This window comes from Conger conger, chromosome 2, assembly GCF_963514075.1.
Source record: "Conger conger chromosome 2, fConCon1.1, whole genome shotgun sequence".
In the NCBI taxonomy this organism is placed as follows: Eukaryota; Metazoa; Chordata; class Actinopteri; order Anguilliformes; family Congridae; genus Conger; species Conger conger.
This window is the reverse complement of record NC_083761.1, coordinates 25,396,441-25,413,114: the sequence shown is the minus strand read 5'-3', so window position 1 is coordinate 25,413,114 and position 16,674 is coordinate 25,396,441. Positions and strand designations below refer to the sequence as shown.

Genomic DNA, 16,674 nt, shown 5'->3' with positions numbered 1-16,674 from the left:
TTAAACATGGTAGAGCAGGGATCATCAACTCACGGTCCTCGAGGGCTGAGAACTGCTGTTTTTCCACCCTTTCTTTACCTGGGAGTCAGGTGTGAGGACAGTCTGGCCAATCAGTAGCACTAACTACCCATAAGAAAATAAAACCAGGCTTGGATTTGGATTTGAGTGCCAGTGTTCCTGTTGTAGGGCCTAGGCGTAGAGCCAGAGTTACTGCCTGTAACTGCAGTGAAGGTTTAGCGTTTGAGCAACATTAATGAAACACGATGGAGTGGAAATCAATTATGTAAAACGTGGCATCGTGTTAAAATCTATTTTGTAAAATTGTAAATGATATCCTCAAATGCCCTATTCTTCAACTCATGGTCCTCAAGGGCCCAATATTTGTAAAGAGGTACTACTACTAATTGTTCAGTTAATTACCTGGAAGGAATGAAAACCAGGGCCGGATTTTGATTTGATGGCTAGATCTGATTATCAGTGCTCTAATGCAGTGGTTGCAAGACTAAGGGTTAGGACTAACTGGGTGTGTTTGTGAGATAGTGCACTAGTACATGCCGTTTTTATTGTATTCATATGGGGACATTTGGGTCACTTTATAGTGCAGATTAAAATGCTCTTTGAGTTATAAATGTGATGTTCACTACTTCCACACTCTGTGTATTCCCACAGTGCTGGTGAAGTGGATATGGTTGTGTGTAACAGGCAGGCCACGCCCAAGCCCTACCTCCCAGGTGTACAGACCTTGCCCAGGTGGGCACAGCTGAGCTCAAAGGAATGTTGTCCTCGCTGGGGAAACATGATCAGCCCTCCTGCCCCCACTCTTGCCCTGCTCTGTGACCAGGCACACAGAAAGAGCTTTCTGTGGGGTCTCCCAGATGGGAACACCCTACACCTGTGCCCAGTGTAACCTCATGCAGCTGTGTGTGTGTGTGTGTGTGTGTGTGTATGTGTATGTGGGAGTACGTGGGTGTGTGTGTATGGGTGTGTGTGTGTGTATGTGTGGGTGTTTATGGGTGTGTGTGTGTGTGTATGTGTGTGTGTGTGTGTGTGTGTACATGTGTATGTGGCTGTACTTGTATCTGAATGTGTGCATTGTATGTAGGTGTGTGTGTGTGAGAGTGTGTGAGAGAGTGTGTCTGTCTAAGAGTGCGAGAAGGAGTGTGTGTGTGAGTGTCTGTCGGTGCGGTTGTGTTTCTGTGAGTGTGAGAGTGCGAGATACTCAGTGCAATGTTTGACCTCTGTGTTTGCATTACTTCCCAGGCGGGGGACAAGCACTACCATCCGAGTTGTGCACGATGCAGCAGGTGCAACCAGATGTTCACAGAAGGAGAAGAAATGTACCTGCAAGGTGAGACCAGGGGCAACACTGCCCCCTGGAGGACATGGTGCAAAGGGAGGACAGTCTGTGGTGAAACTTAGACATATGTGAAACTTCTTTCAGTAATGTTGAATTAAATTCATTACTTGCTTAATGTAGTTTTCTGCCAACAGAGGAGAATTATCTTCTTTCTTCATGTTAACAGGCAGAACAGACAGTGAGCCAGTAACTCTGCCAATAACCCCTTTGGTAATTTAGGGGGGTCAGACAGCTAGTGAGTAAGTCAATGAGTGTTTGAGTCAATGAGTGTGTGAGTGAGTCAGTGAGTGAGTCAGTCTAATGACAGCCCAGTATAGTAGTAGGCACATTGACAGTGGAACAGGTTAATGCTTTATCAATACTGGCTGAATCATCTTTTCCATAGGATCCACAGTGTGGCATCCGGACTGTAAGGACACCACCAGAGCAGAGGAGAGACACAGGGTAAGAGGGCCTGCACTCTGTCAGTCAGCACTGTGAGCGAATGATAGGGAACACTGGCAGAGATAGGGCAGGCCTACAGCTCTATGGTCGAATGATAGGGAACACTGGCAGAGATAGGACAGGCCTACTGCACTATGAGCCAATGATAGGGAACACTGGCAGAGATAGGGCGGAACTAAAGCACTATGAGCGAATGATAGGGAACACTGGCAGAGATAGGGCGGACCTACAGCACTATGAGCGAATGATAGGGAACACTGGCAGAGATAGGGCAGGCCTACAGCTCTATGGTCGAATGATAGGGAACACTGGCAGAGATAGGACAGGCCTACTGCACTATGAGCCAATGATAGGGAACACTGGCAGAGATAGGGCGGAACTAAAGCACTATGAGCGAATGATAGGGAACACTGGCAGAGATAGGGCGGACCTACAGCACTATGAGCGAATGATAGGGAACACTGGCAGAGATAGGGCAGGCCTACAGCTCTATGGTCGAATGATAGGGAACACTGGCAGAGATAGGACAGGCCTACTGCACTATGAGCCAATGATAGGGAACACTGGCAGAGATAGGACAGGCCTACTGCACTATGAGCCAATGATAGGGAACACTGGCAGAGATAGGACAGGCCTACTGCACTATGAGCCAATGACAAGAACAGTGCATTAGCCCAATTACGAGGGCACAGTGAGCACATGAGCACAGTGCTGAAAGCGTGTGTGTTGTGTTATTTGGGCAGGTTTATGTACATTCACATTGGGCCTTATTGGACCTGGTGGACCTGTCGCCATTTTGATGTTCTTGTTTCTCAGACGTGCCAGAGCCCAAGGGCTAAGCGATCCCCCTTTGATATTTTTTTCCCCGTGGGCCCGAGACGCCAGCAGCAGCAGCCACGGTTCCAGGTTCGAGGCCAGTCCGGCCCATTTTCCTGCCCCTCACCACGGCAACTAACCTTTCACGCTTGCTTTCTTCAAAGCAAGTTGAGGGATGCAGTGGTTTTAATAATAATAATAATATTTTTTTACAAAAAAATGTCACAAGAGTGCATGTGCACAAATGCAAACGCACACATGCGGCTACTCAAGTCTTGTTCGGGAGGGCCGCATCAACTGCAGGCCCTCTCAACCCTGATCCCGAAATATACCCCTTCATCTGTTCTGTAGATTAATTTCTCATCATACAGTATGTGAGGTCATTTTTGGGACAAAAAACCATCATTTATTCATTTGCCTCTACACTACTCTACAATTTTGGGGGGTGGGAATAGATTCAGCAGTAAAATATGCTGATATGGAACACATTTGTTGGCAAAATGGTTTTAAGTCATCAAGGGTCCAAGGTATCAAATGAGCCTTAAACCACCATGCAGCTCCCAGATATGTCGTAGATACAAAATTATTTGTTTATCCTGACAAATTTTCCTATTGAACAAATATTCCTATTGAATATTCAGCAGAAACAACTCTTTGTTACAAATATGAAATTGCAGAGTACAGAGGCAAATAAATAAATGTTGGGTATTTGTCTCAAACATTATGCAGGGCACTGTATACTGTATATACACTCACTGAGCACTTTATAAAGAACATTTTTACGTTATTACACCTACTTCACTGTGATTATCTAATCAGCCAATTGTGTGGCAGCAGTGCAAAGCATACAGTTATGTAGATATGGGTCAGGAGCTTCAGTTAATGTTCACATCAGCCATCAGAATGGGGAAAAAATGTGATCTAAGTGACTTTGACCGTGGAATGATTGTTGGTGGCAGACAGGGTGGTTTGAGTATCTCAGAAACTGGGGTTCTCACGCACACTAGTCTCTAGAGTTTGAAAAGAATGGTGCAAAAAAACAAAAAAAAATCCAGTGAGCAGCAGTTCTGCAGGGTGAAACGCCTTGTTAATGAGAGACGTCAGAGAAGAATGGCAGACTGGTCAAAGCTGACAGGAAGGTGACAGTAACGCAAATAACCACACATTGCAACAGTGGTATGCAGAAGAGCATCTCTGAACACACAATGCATCATAACATTAGTGGATAGGCTACAGCAGTTGAAGTCTAAAAAAGAAATCTAATAAATACCTAATAAAATGCTCACTGAGTGTATATATTACTTAATGATATTTTTGTGTATGTACTGTATAGAATGCCAAATTTATATATGGCATTTTTAGTATTTATTCAAGTCTATTTTAGTAATTCCTGAGACTGTATCATGAAAACTGGCAATAGATTTATCAAATCACAGAGGAAAATTTGTGCTTGTGAGTTTCACAAGCTGTGTAGATGCTTCACTTTATTGGCAGCCTAAGTGTCACTGTGTTGCTTAATATTACACTGCGTAATGTTGTGTGGCCTAATATGCACAGCTTTGCACAAGCATTCACTGGTGAGGATGCAAACCATGGCACAGAATGCTAAAATCCATTGAACTCAGTAGTTACAGTTGTTTCAGAAAGTATTCAGACCCCTTCCCCACCACATTTTGCACACTTTATTGTGTTGTAGATTTAATAAAAACATTTTCTTGCCATTTTTGCCCATCAGTCTCCACATAATAAAGCATAAAGCATAGTTATTTTTCACAAACAAGTATTTTTCGATTTGTATTCAAAATCCAAAACTGAAATCTCTCATTTAGAAATTATTCAGACCCTTAATTAAGTACTTTTTAGAATCCCCTTTGGCAGCAATTACAGCTTTGAGTCTCTACAAGTTCTGCACACCTGGATTTTGTCAGTTTATCCCATTCTTCCTGGCAGATCCTCTCAAGCTCTGTCAGGTTGGATGGGAAGCGTCTGAACTGCCATCTTCAGGCCTCTCCTCTGATGTTCTATGGGGTTTAAAAGAGCTTGGGCTGGGCCACTCAAGGACGTAGCCACTACACCGTTGTCTTGGATGTATGCTTCTGCCAAAAGAGCATTCTCTAATACCAATGGGCTCTCATATTCCTTTTACACGAGTGGCTTCCATCCCTGATACTGATGTTGTTTAGGTGGGAACATGTGTTTCTCATGATTGCCTTATCATAGATATCTGATTTCCTGGACCAGATTTTGTACAGTTGGTCATGGCTTAGTGTGGGGGAGTAGTGATCGATGTGCTCGAAATAGAGGGGCTGAGTTTGCGGGAGTAATGATCTACGTATGTTCTCCGATTTAGATTAAAGTAGAGGAACTGAGTTTTGGGTAGTTAGGGTAAAATAGTGTAGCATGGCTGTAGCACTTTCTCTGCAGAGATTTAGGTTAGAGGGGTTGCGTTTTGGGGAGTATAGTTCTCTGTGCTCAGATTTAGGGTAAAATAGTGTAACATGGCTGTAGCACTTTCTGTGCAGAGATTTAGGTTAGAGGGGTTGAGTTTGGAGGAGTATAGTTCTCTGCACTGAGATTTGGGGTAAAGTAGTGTAGCATGGCTGTAGTACTTTCTCACTGAGATTTAGGTTAGAGGGGTTGAGATTGGGGGGCAGTGCTCTCTGCTCAACTTTAGGCTAAAGTGGAGGGGCTGAGTTGAAGATGCATGAGCTTGGGGCCGTTGTGAAGAGCAGGGCTGTGCGTGCTATGAATGAACCCCTCTTCCACTTCCTCTTCCTCCTTCCGCAGTTCGTTCCCCCCTCGATAGCCAACATCCACAAAACAGAAAGGCAGGTACTGTATTCGCTATGGGCTGTGCGATGACATCATCATTCCGTGTGGTCTCTCTCACGCACATGTAGAACTCGCCATGGGCTGTGTGATGACATCGTCATTCCGCGCGACCTCTCAAAGGACGCGCGGGACTCACTAAGGGCTGTGTGATGACATCATCATTTCGTGTGGTCTCTCACGTGCATTCAGGGGCCGTATTCTTAAAGCGTCTCAAAGCGGGAGTGCTGACCTAAGTTTGGGTTTCCCCCCGGTCCATATGTCGACCCCGGCCATTTTACGCATTATAAGCTAAAGGGCAAACTTCTCTACTGTGAGACGCTTTATGGATAACCGCAGAGCCCAAGACTGGCTATGGGCTGTGTGATCATTCTGTGTGGTCTCTCACGCATGTTCTGGATTTGCAGTGGTTTCACACACATGCTGGATTTAACAGTCATATTTTGTAGAGATTTTATGACCGCTTTTATGTTTGGGGGTCGAATTGACCTCAACAGTTTGAATTGACAACCCCACAATTTTGTAAAAAATGTTGACAGTTCTTGTGTTGTCTCCCATAAATTTAAAAAATCTGTGGGAAACATCTCATGTAAGCCAAACGTACAGGAAGTGAAAGTTTGGCATCTCTATGGGAAAGCACCACCAGAGTTGAAATCATATAGTAGCATTACTGTTTAATCCAACCAAATTAGAAAATTTTTAAAGTCATGTAGTATATCAAGATTAAAAAAAGGTTAACTGGTTTTTAAGAATGGGATCAAATTGACCCCAAACATAATATGAAGGTTAAGCTGTGAGCTGTACATTGTAGACGTTGTGACCTTCCAACAAGTCAAAATAATATGCAAGATACAAAGAACTTACATTAAATAATTATAAGAATGAAATGTATTAGTTGGACAGGGAAATTTCCTGAAAAATAAACAATGCCAGTAGGATCACTAGACACATGAACAGTGCTTTGAAATGACATCACATTTGGAGGATAAGTGAATGAAGTGGTCCAGTCATCCTGTGTAGGCCGGCAGGAGAGACTTAATGGGACAAGCGTGATCCCATCCCTTGATTACCAGATTTGGGGATGAGCTGTCTGTTGGATCATACAGGTGTCCGCGTAGTCTCGTCCTGTACTGTACTTAATCCTTTACTGTGCAGCAGGGCAAGTCTGAGTAAGGGATATCTCCGTGGCAACCAATGTCCCCTCCTCAGCAGACTTTGCTTCCCCGCCAACCAGCATGAGAGGAATCTGTGGAATTTCTGCCAAAGCTAACACAAATCACACAGTTCACTGTGACACTGTGAGTGACTGCTCCGTGTCACCTATCAAAATAAATTTCAGATTGAGAGGGCGGGGCTTACCTCCACCTCTTACCCTTATTAGCCGGTGGGATCCCTCCTGAGACTCTCCATTTCATGCAATTTCACACTGAAATCTCTCCCACTCTGAGCCTACTCTGTTCTGCAGGAGGCATCCAAGCCCAATCGGTTTTGCTGGTGATAAATGTGAAATTGTGTCTGAACGGTTTCACGGTACCCTTGTGGACTCACTCATCGTAAAAAAAACACCAAAGGACAGAACAGCTGTGATTGGTTCCGTCCTTTCCATGACATGACGGAGGTCGCTCATCGTAGGTTTGCCATTAGAGCTGCTTTAGCTGACTGTGTATGTGGTTTGGTACAGTGTCATGTTGACAGAGCTGCAGCCTTCATAGAAATCTCTTCCTCCTCCCCACAGCCGACGAGGTCATCGTCCGAGAGTATTTGTTCCCGACCTGGTTCAAGCATACCTGGCTCACCGGGTCATACCATCTATGTAAGTCCCTTACACTCATACCTGTTCAGTCAATCTGTAATTAAGCCAGTCAAACAAGCAAATGCCCATGTAAGTCCTGTTTACTGGCAACAATCATTTGCATTATCTTTTGCCGTTTTTGAAACGGCATATGAGCATACTACTCCTACTAAATTTCAGACTGATTTTCTTCTAAATTTAGTACGAGTAGCATGCTGAACACATTGTTTGTTTTCATTTTCAAATGTGACAGAAGATTTCAGGGAATTCTGGCATTGCTTTTTTTCCTAATAGTACTTTTTCTTCCAGTAAAGCATCCTTGTGACATCATCTCAATAAAAAGTCATGCACAAATACAATGTAAAAAACTGAATTGTAAAAAACTCTGAATGCATTTACAGCGCTATTACCCAAATTATTTACTAGAAGCACCCATTAAATAGTCACCCAATCAATCAACCAACCTATCAATGCACAAATCAAATACTGATGTTAGACTTGTCCAGTAGAAGGCTGTGCCTGTAAGATCAGCAGTGATTAACATCCTTCAATGTGCACATCCTTCTCAGAACGTTCCTGTAACATTGAAAAGCATAATCATTGGCGCAGTGTCTCTCACATTGGAAGAACATCGTCTGGGTTCATGTCTGTTAGTAATAGCCCCAGTACTGCCCACCAAAGACATCTGGAGCGTTTTAATGTTATAAATGTGTCAAGGCCCATTGGTTTTTCCCCTACATTTAGAATGATCTGGTCCCTCTTCTTCCCACCCTGAACTGCCCTGGCCCCTCAAACCTGCCTCACCCACTGCCTTTCCCTACAAAATGGCCCCTGTTCAGTATCTCTTGCTGTTTCCTGGCTTCTCCATTCCTGTGTCACAGTAGAACAATGGAGATTTGCCCCAGTACTCTACCCTCTCATTCTCAATGGATGCTTCTTCTTGCAAAAAACTACATAAATTAGCAAGGAGAAAGAATCTGTCTTTTGGACTTCAAACTAGGTTAAAGATCCCATGACACTCTTTGCAAAGTGTAAGGGGTTCTCTGGTGTCCTGGCTAAATTCCATACCTGGCTCCCTCAACCTTCCACCTAGTCATCCACTGATTTAATTGTTCTCTCCCTCCCCACCTCAGCTCATGTGTGGTCAGCATTCTGCCGCAAAATGGCTACTGCACATTGGTGGTGGTTGAGGCGAGTTTCCCCCTCATCACAGTAAAACGCTTTGAGTCGTTGGCTGGTGAGAAAAGGAATTATTAAGTAACTCATGCAGTCAGAATTCAATGTGTCTCTTCAACTGCAGCGAGATGGTCAAATGGCCTTCCCTTATATTTTGGGCCATCCCTTATATTTTGCTGAACATGCTATTTAAGGCCTTCATGGATGTTTGAGCATTTATATATTTTTCCACTGCAGACTCTATTTCACAGAAAATTGCCTTTTCTGCCACCATTAACTGGAGGTTGAACTGAGACACTCCCATGTTAAACGGCCCAGGAGACAAACCCGTCAATCTGGCAAATTCCTCGCCTGAAATCTAATCTTCCCTCCTAAATCACATCTTGTCATCATGTGCGCGGAGAACGAGGAGCCTCCGAGACGCTCCCGACATGTTTCTCCCAGATGGACATAGAGTTACTGAGATCTGCTGACATGCGATTACCGTCCAAATATGCAGCAAATTTCCTGGGGAGGCCTGTAGACTATAGATGTGAACTGGACGTGACGGTGCATAATACAAAAGCTAATAGCATGCGGAGCCAGCTATCTGGAAAAGGATGGATGGAAACTCTGGTACGCATTTGGATTTGGATCTGGATTGAACAGAAACTGATATACGGACCACCATCTGGCCGCAGGAAACAGGGGGGTCATGAGTTAAACTTGAAGGGCTTGTCCAATGGATGTCTCCCCATACTCTATGTGCCTCTCAGTTACGTGTGCATGATATTGAAGGGGTGGTTTCTGATGGTACACTTAGCAAACCACCTGAGCTAGAGAGGTAGATGTTATTAAATGTGTTTTCCACCTAGTAGGAACAGATATAGTTATGAATGAGGGGTAAAGCTCTCAGTGTGGGGGACCTGAAACAGAACTACAGTACGTTTCAGGAGGTGAAGTAGTCGTATCAGCCCCTGTCGGGGGTAAGTATCTCCCATGTGGTCAGCTGTGTGCTCTAGCAATGATGTCCTCAATCCTGTCGGGGGCAGTGTTCATGCAAGCTAAGTTGGGCAGTGATCTCGCTTCGATCTGAACCAATGGAAAAGTCACTAGACCACAGATACAGCGAAAGTGACATTACGCATAGCATTCAGCTCCTTAAGAGTGAGTGCATTCAGAATGATAAAAAAATTACCTGTATCATCTAGCAATTCTAGATCTTTTATCCACATTTGGTTTTCAAGTAGGGAAGCAGTATGCTTCTGTTCTCAGGATAGTGGTCCAGACCCTCTCTGGTGAACAGATGATGGCTGTCCCCAAAAGTTTCCAGAGTGATTCTCTGTCCCTTACTGAAAGCTCATGAACAGTGCTCACTCTCCCAAGATGCATTGTGTTCTTTCCTGGTGACTGACTTCCTCTCCTCCCCCTCTGTTTGTGTGTACGCGTGTATGTGTCTGTCTGTGTCTGTCTGTCTGTCTCCCCAGGCAAAAGTAGACAATGAGATCCTTGATTACAGAGACTTAGCAGCCATCCCCAGAGTCAAGGCCATTTATGACATTGAGCGCCCAGATTTGATTACCTATGAGCCCTTTTACAGCACATCGCTGGAAGAGAAACAGGACAGGCAGAGTGTGGGAGAGGTAATGTTATCCCCCTTTCTGTCGCGTCCCTCCGAACACCGCTCTTCTGTCACACACACGGCGTCTTGCTCAGCTCACACGACCTTCTCGAGGGGGTTTCCGCCATGCAGCTTCGTAGTCTAGGTTGTGCTGGAGTCACCGCAGCATTGAAAGAAAGCAATGTGCCTGTTGAGATCAGACCTGGGTCAAATATGTCATTGTTTTGGTTGGTGCAACTGGTGCAGTTGAACCTACCATGAGGACCAAAAGGTAGGGTTTTTTTTACTTTTTTAAGCTGGTCATAAGCTGGTTTAGCTGGGTATGAGCTGGTCAATCAGCTTGGCCAACTGGTGCTGGTCATAAAGCTGGTCTAGATGGGTATGAGCTGGTCAACTAGCTAAACCATGGTGTGCTGGGAGCTGGTATGAACTGGTCAAGCTGCTACAAACTGTTTCAAAACATAGCTTGAGCTGGTTAAATCATGTCAAGCTGGGAGCTGGTCTGAACTGGTCAACCAGCTACCAGCTGTTTCATAACCTAGCTTGAGCTTTTTTCAGCATGGCAGTAAAACGGAGAAAAAAGTATTTGAATCCAAAACAATTACGCACTTGACCTAGGTCTGGTTGAGAACGTTGTGTATTGACAGCATCTTGCTCCTCAGGTCTTCTCTCGAATGTAAGTAAGAAGCGAAATCATTTCTCGGGAACGAACCTGGACTGTGTAACCCCAGCAGGGCAAAACACTTTGAGCGGTGCAGGTTGTTCCCAGTGGTCTCAGAGCAGCCCGGTACACAGGTCATGCACGTTCTTCCAGTGCTGCTTTAGCCATCGAAGAACATTGCTGCTTCACTACAGCTCTTGAGAGCCGTCGCTTGTATGTAAAGGCAGGTCTTTTCCGTGCCGTGAGAACGTGATGACGTGGTCACTTGCCCTCTCTGCCGACAGCCTGCGACCTCCAGACGAGAGAGATCTCCCCTCCTGCTGGACCAATGTGTAAGTGGGCCCCCACGCTGGGTCCCCGGAAACGGGACCCCACCATCCCCAACTGTGTGCTGAGCACTGATTGCTTTAACGCACCGCTAACAGTGTGCTAAACACTAACTGCTTAAACCAGCGGTGTCCAATCCTGTTCCTGGAGATCTACCACCCTGTAGGTTCTCATTATAGCCATAACACCTGTTTCTACCAATTAGCAGCTCCAGGACTGGTCTAGCTGTTGAATGAGGTGGGCTTTGTTAGGTTTGAAGTGAGACACTGCATGACGGTAGATCTTCAGGAACAGGGTTGCGCACCCTGGCTGAACACTCAGCTTCTAATGCTGAACACTAATTCTAAGTTGAACATTCTACTTTAACACACCACTGACTGATTCTGTCCTGAACTCTCTGCTTTAACGCACTACTGGCTAACTGTGTTGAACACTGCTTTAACCCCACTGACATTGTGCTGAACACTGACTGCATTAACCCCTCTCATTCACTTTCCCGTAAGGGAAACTGTTGAATGAGATGCAATGCTCGGATGTCCGTTAACTTTCACTTTCCCTCCACTTTTCCTCTGTGTCTGTATTTGTGTATGTTCACAAGTATTTTGTGTGCGTGCTTGTAAACAAGTGTTTGTATGTGTGCATTTTCAAGTATATGTGTGTGTGCACATACAAGTGTTTGTGTGTGTATGTGTATGAGTCTATTTCTTTGTTTTTTAAATTTTTATTTCTTTTCACATGTATTTGCATCTGGAAGGATGTTGACATTTTAACAGTTTGAAATGGATCCAGGAGCAGCTACAGTACATCTTCCTGGTGGCCTGACAGTAAATCTAAAGTAATGTTGAGGGATTTTACATTGTGAAGTCTTGGCCACCATGGTAACCATCCTCAATCACACTTCCCCCCTCACAGCCCCCCAGCACCAGTAGAGACAGCTCCCCCAGGCGCAGTGAAACAGTAAGTTCTCATTGCCCCTAATGACTGGAGCCAGATAGGCTCATCCAATGCTAATCATGAGCCAACCATTGTGTTAACGCACAACCTGGCTACCCACCGCTGTAGTACAGGACAGTGTGTACTTAGCCAGTTTGAAACCTGAAAGCACATGTGAAAGTGGTATGAACCACAATTGTCAAGGCCATAAAAGTATACATGAACACACACACAGACTCACAAAGAGGAAGTGAGAAAAGGAACATTGTCACTTTTCATCCGAAGGATGCACGCAAAATGTTGAAACAGTCCACTGATGTTTAAGAGAACACTGTGAAACTTTGACGGGAAGAATGATTGTGGATTTTAAGGTCATCGCTAAAAAGATATGACATTACAGTGGCTCATGTTCTTCAGTTTAGCCGAATGCTTCCTCTTTCCTGTATCTCAAGGCTGAAAATGTGTTTTGTCATCTGAGGTGTTTGAATGAAATAGTCATGGTTATGTTACAGTATGTTCAAGATGTTGCTCAAAAAAGTACAAGGCACATGTTGCTTTGCACTTTTACAAATTTAAGTGCAAATTTTGACAAGTTTGATGTAATGGCCTTGAAGAGGAAATGTTCCGGTATGTTGCTTGGGTTCAGGGGTGGCCTTGTCATACAGAGCTAGGCTGACGCCCAGGGAACTCTGGGAGAAGGGTGTGGTTAACTCAGTGTCACTCAACTGCACTCTCTGTTCGACAGCCTCAGACCCCTAGACCTGACCAGTCCCCCATCCTAGAGGAGAGAGTAAGTTGGTGTTAAATTTTGACTTAAGGCATGACAAACTAATTCTACCATCGCAATGCATGCCTGACTGCTGCATTAACTTATAAATTAACTTTCAAAATCAAAATCCTTAAGGGTGAAAAAATATAATTATATTTGTGTCTGCACCAACATTCCCGACTGGAGCTGTTTATATTATTAGATGTGATGACAGCAATATTACTGTAGATGACTGTAAATGGCCCTAATGTTTCTGTATATTGTCTTAACATTAACATAACCTAATGTTGCTGTAATGCTGACTAATACTATAGTGACTTTTCTGACTTTTAATTTCAATTGGATCAACATTAATAGAGAATACCCTGCAATGTTGTATGTACTGTATGCGCTGGACTTTTTAAGGCTGAATGCTTTCGATTTCCTGACCTGGTGACTCGCCAATCCTACTTTTGTTCATTCACCCCAATTACTCACCACTGCTGGCTTTTTGCAGAAAGAAACAAAAGATAACCATCATCCTTACTCAAGGGCAGCGGTCTGAAACTCCACAGAGGCAAATAATTTGTTCAATTATTTGCTGAAATTGGGGCTGTAGGTTTGGACATACTGTAATAGGCCTCATTTATCAAACGTGTGCCGAATAAGCCCATTAATCGTTCGGAAATACATTTACACAAACAGAGATTTTGTCTGTCAGTTTTTTAGTATGATCCTTCCCAGGCTTTCGTCTTCCCCGACCCTGACATTCCTCTGCTTACCCCCATTTTATACCGCATGCAGCGCGGCTCCAGTGTGTATACTGCACAAATGACATTCCACTGCTTACAGCCATTGAACTCGGCTACTTATCAGACGCTCCAACTGTGACGGCACTCCAAATAGCATATTTTTCAAAGTTGTCTTTATACAGCTGGTCCTGTTGGTCATAGTTACAGCTCTTTATGTTTCTCCACCTAGACAATCAGCTTTTCCTCATCCTTTTTTGAACAGATGAAACAATGAACAATACCGACAAACAAATATTAACTCCCAACTACATTTTAATACACTTAGCTATAGGTCACTGAACATGAACTGAACACTGCACAGAATTTTGAAGCAGCATCTTTTCTCAACCACCTCTTTAAATTGCCTGAAACTGAATTTCATGGCCCTTATAAGGTGTTTTAGGGGCATCAATTCATGTTAATCTGAATTAATCATTGGAATCAATGAAGGCAGCATTAATTGGCTGAAATGAAAACCTGCTTACGGTACAGCTCTGTGGCAACAAGTTTAGGAACACTGCTCTAGAGTAACGGACTAACCTGGGGATTAGACCGCATGATCGTCTGGTGCCTTAGTGATAAACCTTAATGATAAAATACTATCCTCTAATTCATACCAATGATTCAGTACAGTTCCGTTGTTTGCTCATTTGAATTCATTACCAATGCCAGATGATTAATAAAGACAGTGCTGATCTGTTAACACTGTGACAGTAATAAAGTGTTTGTAAAAGTTTCCATGCATTTGTGTGTGAGACTGAGTGTGTGTGTAAACTAAACCCTGCTGTAAAATCCAGCTATGCCAGTTTGACCAGCTGGAAAATTGAGCTGGTCATAAGCTGGTCTAACTGGGTATGAGCTGGTCAAACAGCTAGTGCTGGTAGCTTGTCTGACCTGGTAGTTGGTCAGCCAGCTAACAGCTATTTCAAAACATAGCTTGTGCTGGTCAAACCATGTGAAGCTGGGAGCAGGTCTGAACTGGTCAACCAGCTACCAGCTATTTCAAATCCAAGCTTGAGCTATTTTATTTCAGCAGTGCGTACTGTATATGAGAGGGAGGGAAGTGTGTGTAAGCTAGCTCAGTGTATGTGTGTACTGTATGTGTTACTGTATGGGAGAGAACGCATGTTTATGTATGCCTGTGCAGCATGCGTGGTGCGGGTGTGTGTTTCCGTTTGAAAAAGTCTGCGTGTACGTTTCTGTGTGTCTTCACCTCGCTCTTTCTCACTCCGCCTATCCAGCTGCACTGTTCTCGTCCGGTTGCTTTGACGTTACAGAACGTTGTGAGAACAGCTGGATAACGTTGCTCCTGACGCATCTCTGACTCTGCTCTCACCTTTCATGCCTTCCTTTCAGACATATAATGTTCTTCAAAATGGCTGTTCCCCTTTACCGCACTGTCCTCTGCGTACATATTAACCGGAGGCATATTTATTCATGTTTTATCTTTTTTTCTCTCGTAGTCTCCAAGGACGCTTTCTCCCACACCCTCTGCAGAAGTGAGTGAGCTGCACCTAACATTACTGTATATCACATTCCAATACATTACATCATTACATCAGTTTCAGTTCAGAATATTGGTATCACAAATTGAGGAATCTTAGGTTTACCAATGAAGTATTTCTTTCAGTATACATGCGTGCAGGAGGTCATTAATATGCATATAGTTATACTTTAATAAAGAGTCTTATCAAACTAGCCTCTTCATTCTGTATACATGTCCACTGTTCATAGTCATATTTATGTGTTGTATTTAGTAGCTTTAGATTAAGCATGTTCTCTTCATACAAGAGTCAAGTGCTACTGTTCATATAACTGGTTTCCCAGGTTATGTAAGAAGAGCTCTGTGAAATTGTAATTGCATATGGTGAATTTTTAGAATGTGGTTTGATGTATCTGTGGGAATATTCTCAGAATTGCTGTGTGTGTGTGTGTGCATGTGTCCGTGTGTGTCTGTGCATGTCTGTGCGTGACTCTATATGAGCTAAACTGAGGGTCCAGTGTTGAGTCTTAGTGCTACTATTGTTTTGACATTCAGGGTTGCTATGATACAAGGGACCGCATCATTCAAAGATCCACCAGTCAGGGCTCTATTGGCTCACCTGTATACAATCGCCATAGCTACACACCCACACTGTCACGGTCGCCCCAGCACTTCCACAGACCGGGTAAGTACTGTGCCCTCCGTGACCCTTGACCCCTGACATGTGCCTGCCTCCACAGGAAGTTCACAAAATCACACAGTTGGCTGGAACACTCAGATGAAGTGAGAGATTCCCATCAGGCAGTCACTCCCATCGTGGTAGTTGGAGCAAATGAGAGAGTAAGGGCAATGGGAGAGCGGGAACGAGACTTGTTCTTACGGACTGAATTCTCTTTCCTGCTCATAAATGTTGTTACTTACCTGTAAGTAACACATGTCGTTCAATACCTGTGTATTCTCCTGTAAGAGTCTGTATGTGCCAGTGCATTTGCGTGTACACCCATACGCGTAATGCACGCGTGCGTTTCCTGTAAGAGTCTGTATGTGCCGGTGCATTTGCGTGTACACACACACGCGTAATGCACGCGCGTTTCCTGTTTCCTCACTGGACTCTACAGACCCTCTTCCTTCTGTATCTTTTTTATCTGTCCTCTTCTCACCTTTTTACCCGCGCCTCCTCTCTTCCTCCTTTCCTCCCCCTCGTCCCGCGGCGCCCCGCGCTCCTCCTCCTCCCCCAGAGCCGCTGACAGGGATGCAGAAGCTCTGCTCCTCCTTACGCAGCGGCCCCGCCCTCAGCGACTCGCGCCCCACCTCCCCTTTTCGCCACCACTTCATGCCCCATAACAAAGGTAAGGGCCCGGCCCCTCGCTCACCGCCCGCTTGCTGGAGCCCGCCTCTCAGCAGGCCTCTCTACCGAGGGGGTCAAGCTCATCTCACCACACCCCACCACCCCGCCCCTCCCAATAGACGCGTGCACTTGCTTTGAGAAGGAGTGACCAAAAGCTTCCCGGTTGGCTTGGTGGATGCAATTGACGTGACTCCTCTGGGCGCCGAGGTAGGATATCCATCCAGAGGCTGGATATCTCCTTTCAGTACATCGTTGAACACGCAAGTGTGTGTGTTATGTGTGTGTGTTTTCACGTGCGTGGGCTGGCTGGCTTCCCGTGAGGCTGTGCTTCGAGCACGGCGTGCACGATGCTTCTGCGAAACCACGCAC

At 44.7% G+C, this 16,674-nt stretch overlaps 1 protein-coding gene across 17 annotated transcripts in view; it reads left to right on the top strand.

Annotated features, from left to right (window-relative positions):
* ablim1b (actin binding LIM protein 1b) overlaps positions 1-16,674 on the top strand; it is a 133,678-nt gene that overhangs the window by 102,520 nt on the left and 14,484 nt on the right. For 6 of the 17 annotated variants that reach the window (XM_061233277.1, XM_061233286.1, XM_061233280.1 and 3 more), the window contains 10 exons: positions 1,261-1,348; positions 1,743-1,801; positions 7,182-7,259; positions 9,881-10,036; positions 10,960-11,007; positions 11,915-11,959; positions 12,681-12,725; positions 14,938-14,973; positions 15,513-15,642; positions 16,196-16,306. In XM_061233277.1, the coding sequence (XP_061089261.1) occupies positions 1,261-1,348; positions 1,743-1,801; positions 7,182-7,259; positions 9,881-10,036; positions 10,960-11,007; positions 11,915-11,959; positions 12,681-12,725; positions 14,938-14,973; positions 15,513-15,642; positions 16,196-16,306 (796 nt within the window). The remainder of the gene's footprint in view (positions 1-1,260; positions 1,349-1,742; positions 1,802-7,181; positions 7,260-9,880; positions 10,037-10,959; positions 11,008-11,914; positions 11,960-12,680; positions 12,726-14,937; positions 14,974-15,512; positions 15,643-16,195; positions 16,307-16,674) is intronic. The other 11 variants (XM_061233291.1, XM_061233290.1, XM_061233284.1 and 8 more) reach the window with 4 other exon arrangements.